Genomic DNA, 21,591 nt, shown 5'->3' with positions numbered 1-21,591 from the left:
GAGAATGACATGACTTTCTCCATCACTACCCAAAATTCTGGTTTTCAAATCATTACTGAAGTTCAGCAGAGAACCCTGCTGAGTTTATGTCGTGTTAACTTAGAGGAACCACATACAAGAAATCCAAAGTGAGCCAACGTATTTGCGAAGTCCCTGAGTTTCTACATACTGGTTCTTCAGGATGGCAGTAAAAATTATGTTTTTGAGAAGTTAGCTTAGTTTTCTGTCATTTGTTCTTCTGTTAACTGGGTGGAAACTACCCTGTATAATTTTTAGGCCTCACAGATATAGTTATTTAACAAAGTCATTTAAGCCCCATCTGTTCAATAGTTCAGTTTCCAATAATAATATTCTTTCATTTATGCAATTCATTATAAAACATGTTGTTATCCTTAAAAAAAAAAAGACAAACTAGTTTTACATTTAGGTAGAAAATGAAGCATGTATGGCACAGATTGGAAAACTTCTGAGAGTTCAAATTTTAAACTATTCCCCTTTCTAAGCTTTTCTGGATTCACTTTCTAGTTGGAAAAAAAAAAAAAAGAATTTTTAGTTGGAAGGCTATGGCAAAGAAATTATTTCTGCTCAGTAATTTTCTAATAGCCTTTAAAAAATGACTCATCTATATACAGGAGCTGAGAAGTAGCTTTCTCATAACCATAAATTCAACTCTTGCTCCAGGTGAATCCTTTAATAAGTGGTATCTTATGTTACATGTATATGATGGTATAAAAATCTGGACCTTGATTTTTTTATAACCTTGCCCCCAGTTTGTGGCCATTTTGCCTTGTACCTTAAAAGCACTGGATTGTTTTTTCCTACCCTGTTCTCTATGAAGCTGTAATGACTATGACCGATTTTACCATAGAATACAAACTTGAACCATCTCTACATGTCCATAAATACATTGTTTCTAAGAAATGATGACACTATATCACTAAAAACTCAAGTGTCTGAAGTGAGATAGATGGATAATGTTAAAATTATTTTTTACAACACAATAAAAACAGCACCTTGAATTAGATGATGGAATGGAGTAACGGTTGGTGACGGACAGGGAAGCCTGGCGTGCTGTAGTCCATGGGGTCACAGTCGGACACAACTGAGCCACTGAACTGAACTGAACTGATGGAGTAGTGGAAGACAAAGGGATGGATATGCTGACTGATATTCAGAAGTTCACATGTAATTGGACAGTGTTTTTTTCTTGGACCAGAGCTCCTAATAGAAAATGTTCTCCCCTCTAAAATCCCATAAAAGTGGCACAGACCTTCAGGGGGCAGCTAAGCCCGAGCACCACTAATACTGTCTGTGCTCCGCAACAAGAGAAGCCTCCGCAGTGAGAAGCCACAACTAGCAAGTAGCCCCTGGTTGCTGCAAATAGAGAGAGCCTGTGCACCACAATGAAGACCAAGCTCAGTCAAAAATAAAGAATTTTTAAGAAAAAAAGCTTTTTTAAATCATCAAAAAAGAAAAAAAGAAAAGGCCTTACAGAAGTTTTTGTATAACACTTAGACTAGAAAATCTTAATGCAAAAACATTTCGTGGATTAGGAATTGGCTGTTTTAGAGATTCACACTTTGAGAGAACATATTTTGACACAGTAGTCAAGCCCTTTGCTTTCAGAAACAAGGTGAATCCCATGTCAGTTCCTATCTTAGTCATGTCACAAACACACACACACACACACACACTTAAGCTAATTATAATGCAACAAACAAGATACAATCTAAAAGACAAAAGCATGACTTATACAGTTAGATATTTCATTTTCTCTAATCAAGGTGCCCTAGAAACAGAGCTTTTATGAATAGCAAAGTTTCTTAGCTCACAGTTATGCTGACAAACCACAGGTGCATACTATTTTACTTCATAATTTAAGTCAAGTGAATTAAAATTTTGACATTTTCTTTATCCATAGGGTTTTAAATAAAATTCTAAAAATAATTTGTAAAAAGAAACTTTACAATCTATGGTATTCATTCAAAAATAGGATGATACGTTCTCAGTTTCTTGTCAGTTCTTACCAAAACATAATCCAAAAGTTGATTATTTCAGAAATGTATTACTGTACTTTGGCACGCAATTAGGTAACTGTCTTTATCAATACATTTTCCCAACAGAGGATTACCACCTTAACAGTCACGGTAACTCCTATTGCATGATTTCTGTGGTTTGTGACTTTGTATTCAGTGTTGATGCATGCCGGTCATAATGGTACTAATGTAGCCACTGTTTTTATCTGATAGTTAATATGTTTTCTTATGTCAATAACCTTTTAGAACATTTGCCCCAGTTGAATCACTTTGTCTGCTTAGTTAAAAAACAAGTCAAGAAAAAATTTATTGCTATTTTTCTTAAAAGTCTTTGGCCTTATCTCAATAATACAGCTTTGTTCTTTAGTGTTTGGGAAATTAAAATATTTGTGGTGGGTGGGAGAAGTGTTTCTAGAAACAGAGGAAATATTAGGACGTTAATTCAACCCTGAAAGATGAATGTGGAACAGGGCAGCAATGATTTTACATTATTTTACAAATCAACTTGAGAGCATTATTTTAACCCAAATATGGTGGGGGTTTTTTTGCATATATGTAGGTGGTTTTTATAATTCTGTAACCAGTGAAATGTTTCCTCTTTGCAAATCAATACTGGAGGATATTTGATTATGATAGAAATTAGGGAAGTGTATCGTGTGCTTATTATTTAAAGTATACATTCTAATACAGATAGTTGCTATCTTTTAAAACTTTGTCTTTTCTGGATTTAGGGTCCCCCTGGACCACCTGGACCTCAAGGACTACAAGGGCCAAAGGTTATTCTTTGTTTTATTTGTTTCCATTTACTACATATGGTGCAGAGAATCCATATTAAATATATGTGTCTTTGAAAATCAGTCTTACGAAATACTGGAGGAGCTGAGATCGGCAATATTGCTTAAGAGAGCGGAAAATAGAAACTGAGTTCTGGACTGAAGGAAGAGGAATCAGAAAAAAATAAAAATCAGGAAAGAAGTGAAAGAAATAGAAATGGCATTAAATTTAGAAGGAGAATGCTCAGAAAAACAGAGTATTAAACAAAAGAGAAATAAGTTTTACAGAAATGGTAAGTGTAGAGAAATACCTAATGTGGTATATGGAAAAAAGGCAAATGTTTAAATAGAGAAGGATTGAAGGAAGATTTGCTCTGACATTAAAAAAGATCTTTATCTTCAATTCTTTTGTAATAAAAAGAACAAGAAAAGCTTCAGCATGACACATTCACAAATGATAATTTTAGAAACCATTTTCAGTCATGTTTACAACACTGTATACTGTATATATATTCAATTGTTCTGCCATTTAAACTTCATCTAATAAAAAAAAACCAACTATAAACAGAAGGAACAAAATTACTTGATTATATCAAAAATTTGTTAGTAGCATTAGCTTTTCCTCTCCAAACTAAAGCTTATTCAACCGTGCTCAATCAGTTAACACATGGCCAGCAATTCTGTCTTTTCAGGACTGAACTACATATGTTGAAATATGACTTTGTCATTGGGTTTTTTGTAGGTGATTCAAGTGTTGTCAAAATTCATCTTCTGTTTATGCCTCTTAAGGCAGTTTATTTGCAAAATCTATCACACACACACAAATGCACACACCAGTTTTTGTACTTTTCTCTTTCAAGATACTTAAAAACAGAAAACTAGCACATAGAAACAATTATTTTTCTATTAGAAAAAGGAACATGGAGTAAAATATTACTAAGATCCTTGCCTATGTGGGATATATTTAGAACATAGACTCTAATTTCAAACAGATTTCATGTATAACATTAATGTAAGTTTGGGGATTTTTTTACATTCTGGTCCCTAAGAGATATAACACAAAAAAAATGACCCAATAATATACAGCTTATGTTCCCGGTAAACAAGTTGGCCTGGATCCCTATTCTTTATTTTTTTCTAGATTTGAACATTTAACATAATTCACTAAATTTACACACACACAAAATTAAACTTTCTGGTTTAAATTACATAATTTATTTAAAATATTAATAGTATAGATTGTAATTTTTGTAATATAGATTGTTTCAGTTATTTTAGAGACAAGAAAGATTTTTTAAAGAAATAGAACTTAAATAGTATGTGCATCTAGAGGTTCCTTAAAGAGATGGTGACAATCATGACATACAGAGTGGTTTATGTCATTAAATTAAAATAGTCTATCTCTTCTTTGATGAAATAAATTAATGAACTGCAATCCCATTGCAGTATTTGATATGCTATGCAAAAGTCGTTGGATCCCTGTTCTTTAATATCTTGGTGAGCTAGACTAGAAAATCTAAAAGAAAATCTGCAGATTCCTTTTTTCTCTTTGTAGAGTCAACCAAGGTCTGAGTTTTTGCTTTATCCCCTCACTTGACTAAGTCTCCAGAAGCAAAATTGTCCTCAATGCTAAATGTGTGCCTTATTCTGTACAAACTTCAAAAAACTTAAGACTTGACTCTTCTTTATAGCTCAGAGGCCAACTGAAGCCCAAAAGGACTTGACCCAAAAGAGGCACGAAGGACTACCTAGTCAAGAAATCTATGTTGTTAAAACGTACATCCCCTGTGCTTTATAATTCAACTGCTATTGATTTATTAATCATATCAATCAATAATTAATTGGTGGACCTCTATTCCATGATAAGTACTAATACCTAGTAAAGATAGGCGGATATAGTAAGGGATTTCAACAAGGAGCTCTCAGTTCAAGGATGGAGAAAGGAAAGAAAGGCACAGTTATTAGTAAATAGAGTAAGTGCATTGGGTAAGAAGCATACAGGAAGTGTGCTCTCTGCCTTGGGGTCAAGAATGACTTTGAACTGAAAGTGAAAGGCAATAGAAATTGGCCAAATGAATGTCCAGACAAGTGGGGTGGGGACGGGGTTAGTCATCCTCCTTTACCTCTTACCTGCTACCCTTCCCACCTTGCTGGCACTCTGGCCCACCTCACAGACCTGACAATGATCTTGTAATTGAGATCCTGGGTTAGCTGATACAGTCTTTGATGCTTTCCGTGAGTTCCCCTTGAGAAAGTTGGGATAATTGGAGTGAGATGTGCCTATGACCTGGAGTCAGCAAATGCAGTGTCAGTCAAATATAAAACTCATTCCGGCTCAGGACTCAGAGCCTCAGACTGAATGTGAACCAAGTCAATTAGTATTTCTCCTTCCTTTATCAAACAAGGACTGTTTGACTTCTTATATATCAAATGTGCAAGCTAAGTTGCTTCAGTAGTGTCTGACTCTCTGCAACCCTGTGGACTGTGGCCCGCCTGGTTCCTCTGTTCATGGAATTCTCCAGGCAAGAATACTGGAGTGGGTTGCGATGCTCTCCTCCAGGGGATCTTCCCAACCCAGGGATCGAACCCCCATCTCTATGTCTCCTACATTGGCAGGTGGGTTCTTTACCACTAGCGCCACCTGGGAAGACCTATATATCAAATTACTTTACAAACTACATTTGGTGGGTGAAGGATAAATAATTCATGAATTGTATTTTTCTTTTAAACATTTGTGAGTCACATTTTGAAAGGAAAAGTGTAGCAACCATTATCCAACCCAGAGTGCTGACAGATATTCAGATTGCATGAAACTAGGGCTTAACCAGTTGCATCCAACCTCAGCAGACTTGTTTGTGGCAGAATAAACTTTGCCACTACCACAAAGAGCAGGAAATCTAGAATTTAAAGGAAAAAAAAAGTTTTTTCTTTTTTTCATTTGTTTGTCATGCCTTCCTTTAACATTTGGAAGGATTAAATTTCACACTATGACCAAACAGCTCTTAAAGTTTTTACCAGGGAAAGAAGCTCCAACCATTTCAATATTGTGGTTTATAACATCACCAAACAAGCCTTTCTAGAAAAACAGCCTCAAGTCAGCTCCCTTGGAAATCTGTCTGTGAGGCAAGCCATTCACTCACTCCAAAGAACTGGTTTTACAAAGTTTCCATGGTGTGGAAATCAGAGATATTTATAATGGGATCTACCTAAATGACCCATTGATATAATATCTTGTCTTTTCAAAGAATTTGGTTGTTCAGTATGTTTCTGATTGAAAGGTGACTGGACATTTGTTGTTTAAGTAAATCTCTAGCACATTGTTTAAATTTGTTTTTAATGGAGCATCTTCAGTTAAGAAAAATAAATCCATGTATCTGAGGTTTGTCAAGGGTTCTAATAAATCATACTATGAATAGTAACTTTAGTTCATTCCTAGCATAGTATAGGAAATTGAATTGATCCCAAAGTAATTTTCTGTGGATTAAGATATTATCTGATTTATTATGTCCTTCAGTGAGGCTTATCTGGAAATAGCACATTCACAATCATTATGAATTTGTATTCACTGTTCAAACAATGCCAGGCAAAATATTATAAATGCATGTGCCCTTGCATGTTATTTTTTCTTAAGTTAACTGCTATGTTTTTGCTCTTTTCTCAAATTTGAAAATAAGAGACATCATACAGAATTTTTAAGGATTAAAAAAAATTAACTAATTGAGGCATATAGGTTGTCGTTATAGGATATGCTCTGCCATCAAATGATAGCAATTTTTTTAGCCTGAATCTCGCATGAGGGGATAAATTTTTTTTTAAATGCTGGATCTTAATTAGCTATGGATAAATATTATTATACATAGTATTCAAAAAATGTTATTTCACTTTGTGTAATGATGTGGTATGATGTAATAACATATTCAAATTAGGATGCATTTGCTGAAAGGTAAATTGTACTGTTACCAACTAGCATCATTTTTTGCATCATTTTTAGTGTAATATGCTACCAATGATAAATAAGAAGCTAGCCATTAATTTTTATCTTAACAGGGAGAGCCAGGATCCCCGGGAGTCCCAGGAGTTGATGGAGAGCAGGTAATTTTCAAAGCTATATACTGTCATTTAAAGCATCATTATTAATTACCTTTTATTATAGGTTTGAAGACATTGTTGATATATAATATTCTCTTTTTTTTACCTTCTGTTCTAGAGACTACATTAGCTTTAAAAAGCAATTAGTTTTAAAGTAGACATTGCTTTTCTTTGTAGAAACATACCAGTTATATGATACCTTAGATTTATCTTAATAACTCTGATCAATCTACCAATGACATATCCATGAATTTTTATTAGACTTGCAAGATCATTACCAATTTAGTAAGAATTATCTAATTCTTATCAGTGAATACAAATTAATTTAAGTCTACAAAATTAGATATTGCTTACACATGTTATTTCGATATTGTTTTATTTTCCCAAATAAAGATTACACCTAATTTTCTAGATCATTAGAAAAGACAGGACACTTGTAGTTTTGTAGAATATGACAGTATCTCTGAGGGTTTCCCCCTAACACAGAGATTTTGGCAAACATTCTCTGTGAAGGACCAGAGAGTAAATGTTTTAGGCTTTACAGACCATATACATTCTCTATCAAATTTTTAAAATTTATTTTAAACATCCACCCTGTACAAAAACAATTCCTGAGCTGAATTTGGCCCTATGCGATGGTTTGCTCACCCCTGAAAGAAATGAATCTGACCAGGTGAATGTGGACAATATCCAATATTCAGAGAGTCTAATCACAAGAATTAGTTTCAAGATATCTGATGTTTCCTGGGCTTCCATAATTTACCCAAGAAATGACTAAAATCAAGAAGATCATAAGAAATCAAGGACATTATTTATACAGCTTGTGGAATAAACTCCTCAGAAGTTTGTATTAGATCAGTAAATTAAGAGAAGAGTTATTTTAATATCGGAGTTGTATATTGAAATCATATAATGTCACACTAAGTTAACATGTGGTAGCTAAAAAAAGACTTTAGATGATCTGCTGTATCCATCAGAGATCACATTAGCATTTAAAAACCCAGTGGTTTTTCCCCAGTTAATCATTATAAATAATTTGATGTACATTATAATATACTACATAGACATCCCTACACATAAAATAGCTGAATTTTTTTCTACAGGCTTTACAAAATCTTTTATACTAGGTCCATTGGGTTGGCTATCCTGCTGTTATTACTAGATTCCTAAAAACCAGGATCTGATTAGCTTTAAGATCCATCTGTCTATTTAGGTACCCACCCATCCTCCTAATAGATGACTCTGAAGTAGGTGCTATGAAATAGATGTAAGTAACAAGAAAAGAACCTTCCTGTCCTTAAGTAGTTTTTAGTACAGGAAAGTTGAACAGGTTACTGCAACCAGGAAGGCCTATAATCATAACTGAAATAGCTATGATCATCTCTGCTGAAGAGTGGGCCATCTGATCATAGTGCGGTAAGCCTCCTTGGGTGAAAATGCTTAATGATGTACATTAATTTCAGTATTAGTATTGCAAAATTCCTATGTTTGCCTTCAGAATCCACATATATCTATTTCCTCACTGTAAAACAAGAATAAAAATCACATCCTGGATCACCTCATAGAGATGTCATGAGAACAAAATGAAAATACAAAGTGGAAGTATTTCTAAGCATTAATTGAACATGAGTGTGTAATGAATGATCTCCCAGTCTGTAGACTTAACCATTGAAAACTGGTGACCGGAACTTCTGCCTACACTTAAGAAAGGGTAGGGAATGTATAATGAATGGAGATGGGAGAAACTTATTTGTACTTTTGTTACTATAACACTAGGTCCTGGTTCAAAATGTGTACTGTTCTGTTATGCGTTAAATCCATTAAGTTGTTTTCAGAACTGATGACATGAACTAGCTACCAGGTAAAAATGTGGAATCAGAAGAAATGACGTCAACACTTATGCTTATGCTTTTCATACTTAAAGGCCTAAGTAATAGAATTTAATCTCTTCCATTACAAGGGGAGATTATAGTGATTAATGTAGAAGGTTGCTATAAGAGATAACTCTACCTAAAAATGAAAATCAGAATCATCTCAGCATAGGATCCATTTGTTGACAAAATTGATCTGGAATTCCATTTTCCCTACTATGTAACCATCAATGGTCAGTATGATTCTTAAGTGCAAATCATGTCATTTGTAGGGACTCAAAGGCTCAAAGGGAGACATGGGGGACCCAGGTATGCCAGGTGAAAAAGGAGGAATTGGACTTCCTGGACTACCGGTATGTTTATACTTTCAAAGATGTGTTCATATTGAGATCTTTAAATAATCAGAAAATAGTTGTATTATTAGCTGAAGTCTCATCCAATGATTTATATAATGTTTTTATTTTTAAATATTTGAAGTATTTTTGGTTAATAACTACAACTAAGGCACTGGAAGAGTTTTAAAGCATCTAACCAAATGAATTATAAAATAAACCTTTATGTTTTCTTGAATTATTTTCACTAGAAGATAGTAAGATAAATAGAGTTGGTCATTAACATAAGGTGTAACTGATCATTTTTAAATAAATCATAATTTTAAAACCAAAAAATACAGAATAATTAAAAACAAATTACAATTGAAAGTATTCTCTTTATGTGTGTAGTATTGTGGGGTGATGTTTTTATGGTTTTGCCCATAATTTTTATTGAGAATTTGGAGAGGTAAATGTAGAAAAATATAGGGAAAAAATACAGAAAACCTCACTGCCCTAGATAATTTTTTAAAACAAGGAAATGCATAAATGCCAGTGAAAACTAAAAGACTACTATTTAAAGTCAGCACCACCATTAAAATATAATAGTTAGAATAGGACATATTTAGCAATGTATAATTTAACCCATCAAGCATAACTTAGTTTTTATTTACCATATAGTTTATTTCACAAATCATCCACAATCCTAGCTAATCCTTTGCTGCTTAGCTTGAAACTAAAATGCAAGAAGATAAATCCTTGTCTTATATATCATGTGCATGATATTATAAAAATTTCAAGAGGATGATGGATTTGGGGAGAAAATTCAGCCATTCCCTATACTTTGCAAGTAACTTGACCGGCTCCACTCTTAATGGTTATTTGTAGGGTGCCAACGGAATGAAAGGAGAAAAAGGAGACTCGGGATTGCCAGGTCCACAGGGCCCTTCCGTAAGTCCGTGGTGGCTCAATGTTCATGGTTCCCAAAAAACCCTGAAATGGGCCAATTATTCACCAACTTCAGCCCATGCCAGATAGCTTATCAACAGTAGAAAGACCACGATCCTCTTGGTCTGTCAAACTATAGAAGAAATATCTGTCAGCCTTGTACGGGAAGAGACAAAAGTGTCTCAGAGGTCTGAGTTAGAAGCAGTTTTTCAGAGGACTGTCTAATCCTGAGGAGAAAACCAATGGTTTTCCGATGATGCTTGTGGGTCGAGCTCTGTGAATGTAGAACCTACGTTTTTTCTTGTTTTTTTCTCCAGAGCCCCTGTTGTTGCTTAGTGAAATATTTGAGAGTTTGATCGTGGTTGTAGCATTATAGCATTTCTTGCTAATCAGCTGCTTCCTCTTCTTTTAATGTGCTTTTGATTTATTCTGGCTTTTGTAGAACAACTGTATTTTTTTTTTTAGGTGTTTTTTTTTTCTCTCACAAACGAATTTCCAAATGTAGAGAATCAAGCACATTACTTCTTCCAATATCCCTCCTCTGCAACCATTAATGGCCTTAGCAGAACCCTAGCTTGAGACTCAAGCCCAACTGCCTTATCTAAATGAAGTGACCAAATCCATGTTTATTTTCCTGACATGCAGGTCATAGGCCCACCAGGCCCACCAGGTCCCCATGGTCCACCAGGCCCCATGGTAAGTTTCCCTGCTCTCCAAAATGGAATCATTTGTTTAAGAGCATACCTCCAGAGAAAACATCAACTCATCCCTCAAAGCAGCCAGCTTGTATCTGGTGCTTCCCAGGCAGAAAATAGGAGGTGCTTTTCTGATTTTACAGCGTTGTCTTTCACTCTCCCAAACATGTATGTTGGAAAGCAATAGGGTAGTTTTGTGATAGGAGATTTGAAGAAACGGGTTCGGCAAGTTTACTGTACCCCTCTGGTGACTAACACCATAAATAATCTGCAATGTGGGAGACCCCCATTCAATCCTTGGATCAGGAGATCCCCTGGAGAAGGGAATGGCAACCCACTCCAGTATTCTTGCCTAGAGAATTACATGGACAGAGGATCCTGGCAGCTATAGTCTATAGGGTCGCAAAGAGTCGGACACGACGGACCAACTACCACTTCACTTTCACATAGTATGAACACTGAAAAATCATTTTAACCAGTCACTGTTCTAGGCCTTTAATGCCATAACAAGATTAATAATTGTAGCTATTAATGAATGTTTTTTAACAAACTTCAGTGGGAGAGAGGGGTCTGAGCCCTGCGTGACTTTCGAGATTTTAGTTCCCTGACCAAGGACTGAACCTGGGTCCTCAGTAGTGAGAGCTCAGAGTCCCAACCACTGGACCACCAGGGAATTCCATGTTTCTAACCAACTTTGAGGGTTGTGACCCTTTAATGAAACATTCAATAAGAACATTTATAAAACAATATGATAACGGAAGCTCACTTTTACACATGATATGGTAATATATTGTTGGATCTTTTTCTTTTCCATTTTTACATACTTTGGCAAATACAGTATTCACTGCAGATATCTTTCAGTGACCAGTGGAGAAATGACTATGTCCTCATAGAATTCATGTTCGGTGAAGAAGGTAGTCATTAAACCAGCATCATTCTCCAAATGTCTACCTAATGACCATTGTATGAAGGCTGGAACTAGAAGGCAGAGTGCTTCAAATGCTTTTGACTAGGACAGGTTGGGGAGCAAGTCAGGCAGCCTCTTAGGTCACGTTCATCTCGAAGGTGTCTCAATAAACCATATGTCTTCAATCCCAGAGATTAAACAATGTGTTAGTCGCTCTTCCTTCCAGTTGTGCTCCAAGAAAGAGCTTCATTGGAATGGTCTAAACCACAGAGCATAGCACCAGATCCCAATCATCTACTGGGTTTCTATTTCATACCACAGAACAGTTATAATTAACCATATTTTTTAAAAAAAACTAAACATTTCCTTAAGAATCAAGAAAATGGCATACTTTTGGCTTTTCTGTACTCCCACCACTTTGTTAGAAAATTAAATTTAAAATGCTATATCCATTCATATTACAAAATTAATTAGTTTAAAGGAATTTAAAACCACTTCTAAAATGAATAATACTTGATAAAATGACCACTTCCTGAAAATGTTTATCCACAACTTATTCAAAGGGAAAATGTTATTCCAAAGTAGACATGTATAACAAATCTATCTATTGCTTGATTTAAAAAAAAAAACAAAAACTTTTTCCTCTTGTGTGATTTTGCTGACAAGTATTTAAATACTCCTGTCTCCAAATAGTTCATTTAAATGGCTAGAAATTTAATGCAGTCCACAGTAACCTTTATTAAGTTAATTTAGTTTAGCTAATTAGTCTCTGTATTTAGATTTTCCACACAATACATGGGAAAAGCCCTGACTCATGGATGTGTTATGACTTCCTTCCATTGGTAAACAGTTATTACATTTGAGCCTTGAATAATTCATCTCTGTAAAAATAAATGCATTCTAAATAATAATGTTTAGCGCTCCTCTCCTGGAATCCTTTTCTTAGCTTTAAATTAACGAAATGATCCAACAGGGTTCCACACTTGACTGTCGTCTCCTCACTTTCTTCCTCCTCTAGATTTTTCAAAACCTTGGGGTTAGAGGAGTTAATAACTGAAAAGATCTCCTCTACTGGTACTTAGAGTTCCAAACGTATTTTTAGCAAATTTCTGTCTTTTAAGGCTGACCTCTACTTCATATAAATTCATAATGTAGCTCACACAGTCCACCTAGATTTTTTTAAAATAGGAATTTGAGAAATAGAAGTAGTATGGGTTCACAAACACTTTTTTCTGTGTTGGTTTTTTTTCTCCCTCCCTTGTAACCCTGGCAGATTCCCCTCTCCCTGTCAGAGATACTCAGCAGAAAGAATTGCTATTAATGAATTTTCTATTACAGAGCCATCCAAGAGCTGGAAGGAACTTTCACTGAGTGTTAATACCCACTGGCTTGCTTCTAGCTGTAGATCAAACCAGATTCTTGTTTTACATCTCTTTTGTTACTTCATATAATAGTCACTTCTGCTGAGAAACAGTGATTCAATTCTTAATTAAAAAGCTGTGTTTTCCATTTTCAGGGACCCCATGGACTTCCTGGACCAAAGGTAATCCAACAAATCCCTTGTTTGTTTGATTTCTATTTCATTGTTAATCATGGAGAAGCATGACGGATGCATGCCTGTCCTGTCTTATTTATTTGTCAAGTAATGTTGATAATCTTTAAGCCTTTAAGTATCCAGATGTTTAAATTTCACAAGGAAAGACTTACCACAAATTTAAGTGATATCGCCTGGAGATTAATTAGTCCTCATTTTGCCTTTTTCCTTGTCACTATGTCAGTTTCTTAAGTTACTGATCACAATATTATACTCAAAATCAACATTCCAAAAGAAAAAAAAAGTAAATCTGATGAGTTTCTGAGACTAGTCCAGATGCTCTTTCCTAGTATAGTGTCTCTAGTTATATATTCAGATGTTATTGGTTGATACTTCTTGTTTTTCATATAGTAGTTACTGCATCTAAATGCTTTGATTGTCCAGCATCTTAATTTTGTATTTCCCTGTAGGTCACTAGTGTAGAATGAGGTAGGGCATATCAAGTGTGCTATACTGAGAAGAAGATTACATCACATACATGTATTCCACATTTGAACTAACAAGAGGACAATGGAGGATAGCCCTTCCTTGTCAGAATTAGTGCAGTTCAAATTGTGAAGATGGATGAAGATGTGTTCTTTGCCTTTGTGTAGACCAAGACGACACCTTGGAGGATTAATATGAGACAGACTCCTTCCTGCGAGTGTCTATGATAAGGACCCATGTTCTAATCTCAGCTTTGTCACTGACAGGGCATGTGTCCCTTGGACAGATTATTTCCCCTCTCTAATCCTTCCTTTACTCGAGGAGTTAACTTGCCTCAGAGTGTTGTGATGATTGGATGAGGTATGATTATAGAACACTTAGCGGAAGGTCTGGTGCAGCTGTTGATAAACACCCACTAAATGTCAGCTGTTGTAGCAGTCTTCTGTTTTGATGCTTTGTTCTGAGTAGAAAAATTTAGCTAGTCCTCAAGGCTGCTTGGGGGCTTCACCAGTGACTCAGACAGTACAGAATCCACCTGCAATGCAGGAGACCTGGGTTCAATCCCTGGGTCGGGAAGATCCCCTGGAGAAGAGAATGGCAACCCACTCCAGTATTCTTGCCTGGAGAATCCTGTGGACAGAGGAGCCTGGAGGGCTATAGTCCATTAGGGCCACAAAGAGTTGGGCATGACTGAAGCGATTTAGCGTACATGCAGGCATGCAAGGCTGCTTGAGAGAAGATTCACAACTCTTGACAGCTCTTCAGTAGTGTTAATGCCTTTAGTGGAGATGGGTTGGGGGAACACATAAATGCAACATTGGTACAAAGAGTCGAAAAGCCCATAGGCAGCCCACTCTCTCTTCTGAGAACTCCCTCTGGCCCACCCAGCTTTGGGGGTGGTACAGCGATTGGTCTGACTCCAGAAACCTGAGTTTCCTTTTCGAGGTAAAGCAGGTGACTCAGCCAAGAAAGGGAAAATTTCATGCCTCTTTATTCTTCTTAGAATACTTTACCTTCTGGTAAGGCCAATGAGTGACAATGTCTCAGCAGCATGAATTATAGTTTAAGATAAGGGCACTGTTGTAGGGGTCAAAAGAGAGAGCTTATCTATCAGCTTTGTGGTCTTAATATTATCTAACTTCCTTGGACCTCTCTTCCCACACTGGACTAAATACTATTTCCTTCTCTTGGCTTCTTTTTGGATTTTAAGGTACTGCTAAGGACCAGATTACTTGTAATGACTCAGGCCAAAGCCACCAAGATCATTTTTAATTCTATGAGTGATTCAGTTACCCCATCACCATTAAATTAATAGATGCCCAAGATCCTTTTTATATTTACAATGCAGTGATTTACTTTGCTTACACTTAACTTCAATTGTTACTTAAATCATAGATTTCAGAGAAATAAAAAGTTGAAAGCCCCACATAGATTACCTGTGCTAACCCCTTGATTTTATAAATATTAAACTATAGGCTCAGGAGATTTAAGTTATTTTCCCTAAATTACACTAAGTAAATGAAAGATCTGGGACCATAATTTAGATTCAGAGTTGAAATTTGAAATTTTTGCCCCAAAATTGGGAAAGAAATATGACAAGGCTGTATGTTACTTAACTTACTTGCAGAGTATATTATGCAAAATGCCAGGTTAGATGAATCACAAGCTGGAATCAAGATTGCCAGGAGAAATATCAAGAACCTCAGATATTCAGATGATACAATTTAATGGCAGAAAGTGAAGAGGAACTAAAGAGCCTCTTGATGAGGGTGAAATAGGAGAGTGAAAAACCTGACTTGAAACTCAACATTCAGAAAACTAAAATCATGACATCCGGTCTCATCACTTCATGGCAAATAGAAGTGGAAAAAGTGGAAGCAGTGACAGATTTTATTTTCTTGGGCTCCAAAATCACTGCAGACAGTGACTACGGCCATAACATTCAAAGACTTTTGCTCCTTGGAAGGAAAGCTATGACAAACCTAGACAGTACGTTAAAAAGGAGAGACATCACTTTGCTGACAAAAGTCCAAATAGTCAAAGATACAGTTTTTCCAGTAGTCATGTACGGATGTGAGGGTTAGACCATAAAAAAGGCTGAACACCAAAGAATTGATGCTTTCAAACTGTGGTGCTGGAGAAGACTCTTGAGAGTCCCTTGGACTGCAAGGAGATCAAACCAGTCAATCCAAAAGGAAATCAGCCCTGAATATTCATTGAAAGGACTGGTGCTGAAGCTGAAGCTCCAATAGTTTGGCCACGTGATGCAAAGAGTTGACCCACTGGGAAAGACCTTGATGCTGGGAAAGATTGAGGGCAAGAGGAGAAAGGGTTGACAGAGGATGAGATGGTTGGATGGCATCACCAACTCAACCAACATGAATCTGAGCAAACTCCAGGGGATAGTGAAGGACAGGGAAGCCTGGCATGCTGCAGTCCATGGGGTTGCATAGAGTCAAACATGACTGAGTGACTTAACAATAAGCTACCTTCTCAATTAATGCTCACTGCTATCAATGTGTGATTCCTCACCAAAGAAATTCATAGCTTACCAAGGCTGCCCTTGGCATCTCAAGATCACTTGCTAAATCAAAGTCCACACACATGCAAAGCCATGAATCTCGAGTTTAAATCAGTTAACTGAAGTTGACTGCTGAGCCTTGGCTTTAATCTCACGTTGACTTTAGCTCTGTGACAGTCACAGGATCATACTTCACTGACCATAGCACGTTTGGATTTCCTATAGTGGCAGTATTGCAGACTTCCTGTCTCAGAACTGCCTAAATCCACTAGATCATGCCAATGTGTATATTATTTTGTGACCCCTTTGAAAGTTCAAATATAGAGCACGGTTCCATGGATGAGTCTGGCTCACTGTTCCCTAGAATTTCCTGATGAGGAGAATCACCTGGGGGATATTAACAATATCGTTCCTGTGTTGCTGTGGCCTAGGTGAGGCCCTGGACTCTTTACCAAACACTGCACTGACTTTGATCTTCAGGCAAATAGGGAAGAAATACTGCCCAGGTTGATAATCCTTCCTGCCATGCAGGCATAATCTCTCCCCTCTCCCACCCCCACCACTCAAGATTGCATAAGGCATCTGAAAATGAAACTATCTTTCTTCCTCACGTCTTTCAAGATCTTATTGATGAAATTAGTATCTATACTTAAAAGGTGAAAAGTGGACAGGTCACCATTCTATTTCTAACATGCTGCTGCTGATAGAAAATAGTGTATTGCATTTTTAGATTTTTGAAAACAAGAGTTGAGAATTTATCACTTTTCATGACTTTTACAACGTCACATTAAGTTAACTTCAAACCTCCTTTATTCTAACATTGGGCAGGTGCATGGTTAGTAAAACCAATAAAGTTCTGTGATCTTCACATTCTCTTCCAGGGTTGGCTTTTTGCTGTCTATCCTATCGATTAATCCTCACAGGGACCTGACTTGGCAATGTCCATGAATGAGGAGTCACCAAATGGCATTACTTCAAACATCGGCCGCTACATTTATCACATTCCCCTGGACAAAATGCTTAAAGGCTTAAAATATTCGTTTATAACACTGTCCTGCATATTCCAGTTTTCTATTCCAGCAGAGTGGCTCTTTCCTGCTGAACATCCTTGCACATCCTCCACTCTGACTGTTTTGATTTGCTTGGTCGGAACAATGTAGCGTAACACCAGTTTCCTTGAACTAAAACCGAAAATACTGGAGCTCAGCCATATACTTTTTTGGTCATAAGGAGCACATTTTCTAAGGAGCTTTGCTTCCTAGAAAATTATTTAATTTCAGCTTGTCAACTTTTTGCATTTTTAAAATTCGTTTTGAACGAATTGCAAGACAAATTGAATTGCAAGACAAATCTAGCCTGACTCTGCTGTTACCTAAAACTGGAATCTGCAACCATGTCAGAGACTGGCTCTCTTCTCTCGCAGTTGAAACACCCATGATAGCAACCAAAATTGGCATTTGCTTTTGCATTTAGGGTGAACCAGGGTTAAATGGTGTTAAAGGATTGAAGGGTGAAGCAGGTCAAAAGGGTGACAGAGGACCCCTTGGTCTTCCAGTAAGTAAAGAAAACTTTCCATTTCAGTGCAAATCTCAGACTATTCTTTCTACCCTAAGTAACAACTCTGGTTTACTCGGTGACTATCACACAGTTGAGATTTCTGTAATTAGAAAACATATTGTGTTCAAGCAGAGCTCAGCCCAGTTTTATTTCCTCTGATGTCTGCTCATGTGTCAGAGGAAGACCCCATAACAAACACCACCATCAGTGTTCAATTACATACGTGCCAGCCTTCCTCTTTTACAGCTGACAATTCTTCCCCCGTCACCCTCCCCTTAAAAAAAAATATTATACGGATTGTTTCATAATTTCTCCCAAATGCCTTTATAGTTTAGTGTAGTGTAAGATCTTCCCTCAATTTTTATTTTTTCTTCTTCGATACTAGAAAGCACAGCCCCTTGTCGGTGGCAGGTATGCAATCGGCCATTGTTGAAGGCGTGAGTTCAGTGCTGTGGCTCCTTACGTTAATCAGTCATCTCGTGGTCTAAATGTTGTGTGTTGTTTGTGTTGGAAATGCCCTCTTATGAGGTTCTTGTGGCAATTATGAATAGTATGGAAGAAGTATTTTGCAGTCATTTCGAGATTTTTATTTTGAATGGAAAGATTGCATCTTTCATGCACTTTATGCTAGCCTTCTTTCTGCAGTGACTAAAAAGATATTGTTAAATGATCATTAAATATGAGGGTTTTTTGTTTGGGGCCACACTGTGTGGCATACAGGATCTTAGCTCCCTGACCGGGGCTTGAACTGTCCCCACTGCAGTGGACATGCAGAGTCCTAATAATTGAACTGCCAGGGAATTCCTAAATGTGAGCTTTAGTTTCAGGCTTTTTAATATTCTTCCTATTCAGTGAATGCAGATAAAGTCAGTAGACGACATTATAGATTATATTATTAAAATATGACATAAAAATGGTAATAGAAAATATTTCATATACATATTTTATGCATAAAAAATTGGTGGCTACTTATTTTACTTTTTCCACAGGTACTGTATTCTAAGTACTAAAGTATTCCTCTTGATAGCCAATGCCTTACATAATTTCGGGCATATAGTAGATACTTAATATGCATTCATTAATTGAATGAATGATGTAAGTCTTACATTAGAATATAGGCTAAATCACACCAATTAAATCATGCCACAAGTGTGAAATCCAAAACCTCTATAACAACTGTGAGTCAGGAATTCCCATTCCAGGTAAATATTAATATAATATTTAATATATATATAATATATATACTTAATATAATATTATTTATCATCCCCCTATTTATTTTTAAATGCTATAATAGTGGTGGCTCTGAAGAAAGTATCAAAAAAGCAAAGTGAAACTTTGGATTTCTATTTTACTTAAACCCTCAATCTGATTTCTTTGAAGTTTGCCCTAATTTCAAATCTAGGATGGTGGACCACTTTTATGCAACATTTAGCCAAAAGCTCTACATCTTCTAGCTCTAAACAAACAATAACACACACATTTTTAAAAATTTTAATCATTTCTAGCTAAATTAAATTTTGCAGTTATAATCTGACTCAAATAGGATTGTACAGAAGGAATTGTAAAATAAAAAACTAAAAGTACCCCTCAAATGTATGATGTAGCATCATTGGTAGAGTTTGCAGCTGGAATAGATTTTTTCCCTTCCATTTTGTATTATTAACTACATCTGAAGCATAAAATAGGGAAACAGTTCTGCAACCTTGCCAAGAAAATTTATAGAACTAGTGCATTGTCTTTCTGAAATACTCCTTGATCAAATCAACATTTTCAAAGCCTATAAATAAACATTTGAGTTTTGAGATACAAAAGCCATATTTAAAAAGTAATTGTGCTTACTCTTGAAACAAGCATTGAAAATGTCATCTTTTGGTCATACGTTATACATAGCCTAGAGATGAAGGAAAGAAAAGCAAGCATTGCCTGAACACAGCATTAGATTTTTAAAGCATTTCCCACTCAGACTCTGATGCTTGATTATTTGTAGTGAGCTGAGGAACAATGTTTGGGGCAGTTATTTTTTGTCTGGACTTGAGAAATTTTTCTGCCTTTTCCCATTCCTAGAAGTCCCTCTAGTGGTGACTAGTGTTAACACAGTAAGAACAACGCAGAAACAATTACTGTCTGTGTAAAATCCAGAGTCACCCTGACATGTTAAAATTCTGCATTTGTTTTTCATAAATGCTATTTTAACAAGTAAAACTAGAGCTCTTTTCTTCTCTGAAATTCTAACTTGATTATTATAATGAGCCCTTACCTAAGAGACTGGCCATTATCTTTTTTCCAGAACCTAAAGAAATATATTGTGAATAGCACAGTCTTTAGAAAATTTAATTTCATATGGAAATTAGCTACCCGGACTGTTACTGGTAACTATTTCAAAGCCCACTTTATAAACCTCATTCACTTGATTTCCAAATAAGAATTTGCTGAATGGAAATGTCATTAAAATGCCATCATCTGTGGGGTGTTTATTGTCACGTGTTTTTTTTTTTTCACTAACAATTTGTAGCAATGTGATTTTCATCTCAGAACCCTGTGACTGCGTATTATGTTGTTTGAAGTGTTACATTTGTTCATCAGTACCTCATACTAATCTCTGTTCTTGTCATTTGTGTCATACCCACCAACCCTGCTACACACAGGGAGCATCTGGCTTAGACGGAAAGCCAGGAGCCCGGGTGAGTCAACACCTCAACTTGCTCCAACATGCTTTGTGGCTGTGAATGTTACGCTTTAGGACAGACTCCCATCACACGATGAGGAGTCCACGGGACTGGAGCGGAAGGAGAAGGTGCACAAAGAGAGTGGCAAAGAAAGGGAGAAGCAGAGAGAACATAGGATACACAGCCTACACTCCAGAACATCTTCTGAAGCCTGGGTTCAGGTCCAGATAACTTGCAACACGGGAAGAATGATCAGTCTGATTGACTTCATTGTCTTACAATCCCAGACAGATTTTTTCATAACCAATGAACACATCCTGCAATTCCATGTGAGAGGTCCTTAGAAGGGATCAAAATCATGTGAAATCATTTTAACTTGCTTTCCTCTTTTATGTTCATGTCTGTATTAGAAATGTAACTTCTTCCTTGGAACTAACTTTCAGATCTCTGTTCATCGAAATGATTCATCTGTCTTCTGTCATTTGTCTCTTTTCTATGGTTCTTCAGAGCTCCCTCTCTTAAAGTTCAGCTTCAGGTCTTCAATATTTAGAAGTTTTCTGAAGATGAGCTTGGAGTTCAGACAGTAAGAAAGAGATCAAACTTGATGATAATCCAGCAACACTAGAATGAGTTTAAAACCCTGAATTATTTCATGTCACAAGTCTCTAATATTATAAACAAGAAGAGTAAAAGAGAAATAAGAATACTGTTTTAAAAATTGTGCTGGAATAGTTCCTATGTTTGTAAATGCCATAACAAATTCATTGCAAATCTAAGCATATAGTCTTCCTGAAAATGAACAAATATATCTGAGGTCCTTGCGAGATATTTTTAAATAATTTTATTTATTTTTATTTTCGGCTGTGCTGGGTCTTTGCTGCTGCCCAGGCTTTTCTCTAGTTGCAGAGAGTGGGGGCTGCTCTCTGGTTGCAGAGCTCTGTCTTCTGATTGCAGAGGCTTGTCTTGCTGCTGAGCATGGGCTCCCGGGTGCCTGGGCTTCAGAAGTTGCGGCACGTCGGCTCAGTAGTTAAGGCTCCTGGCTTCTGGAGCGCAGGCTCAATAGTTGTGATGCAAGGGCTTAGCTGCTCCGCAGCATGTGGGGTCTTCCCAACCCAGGGATTGAACCCATGGTCTTCTGCATTGGCAGGTGAAATCTTTACCACTGAGCCACCAGGGAAGCCCCTTACTACATTT

The 21,591-nt window shown here is 36.5% G+C and overlaps 1 protein-coding gene across 23 annotated transcripts in view; it reads left to right on the top strand.

Annotated features, from left to right (window-relative positions):
* COL25A1 (collagen type XXV alpha 1 chain) overlaps window positions 1-21,591 on the top strand; it is a 492,664-nt gene that overhangs the window by 445,479 nt on the left and 25,594 nt on the right. For 14 of the 23 annotated variants that reach the window (XM_043438674.1, XM_043438673.1, XM_043438681.1 and 11 more), the window contains 9 exons: window positions 2,124-2,147; window positions 2,768-2,812; window positions 6,857-6,901; window positions 9,042-9,122; window positions 9,969-10,031; window positions 10,674-10,724; window positions 13,147-13,173; window positions 17,645-17,725; window positions 20,377-20,412. In XM_043438674.1, coding sequence (XP_043294609.1) covers window positions 2,124-2,147; window positions 2,768-2,812; window positions 6,857-6,901; window positions 9,042-9,122; window positions 9,969-10,031; window positions 10,674-10,724; window positions 13,147-13,173; window positions 17,645-17,725; window positions 20,377-20,412 — 453 coding nt within the window. The remainder of the gene's footprint in view (window positions 1-2,123; window positions 2,148-2,767; window positions 2,813-6,856; window positions 6,902-9,041; window positions 9,123-9,968; window positions 10,032-10,673; window positions 10,725-13,146; window positions 13,174-17,644; window positions 17,726-20,376; window positions 20,413-21,591) is intronic. The other 9 variants (XM_043438685.1, XM_043438691.1, XM_043438688.1 and 6 more) reach the window with 3 other exon arrangements.

This window comes from Cervus canadensis, chromosome 19 (assembly GCF_019320065.1).
Source record: "Cervus canadensis isolate Bull #8, Minnesota chromosome 19, ASM1932006v1, whole genome shotgun sequence".
NCBI classification, from domain to species: Eukaryota; Metazoa; Chordata; class Mammalia; order Artiodactyla; family Cervidae; genus Cervus; species Cervus canadensis.
The sequence above is the reverse complement of the archived record's forward strand: the minus strand, read 5'-3'. Positions and strand labels throughout refer to the sequence as shown.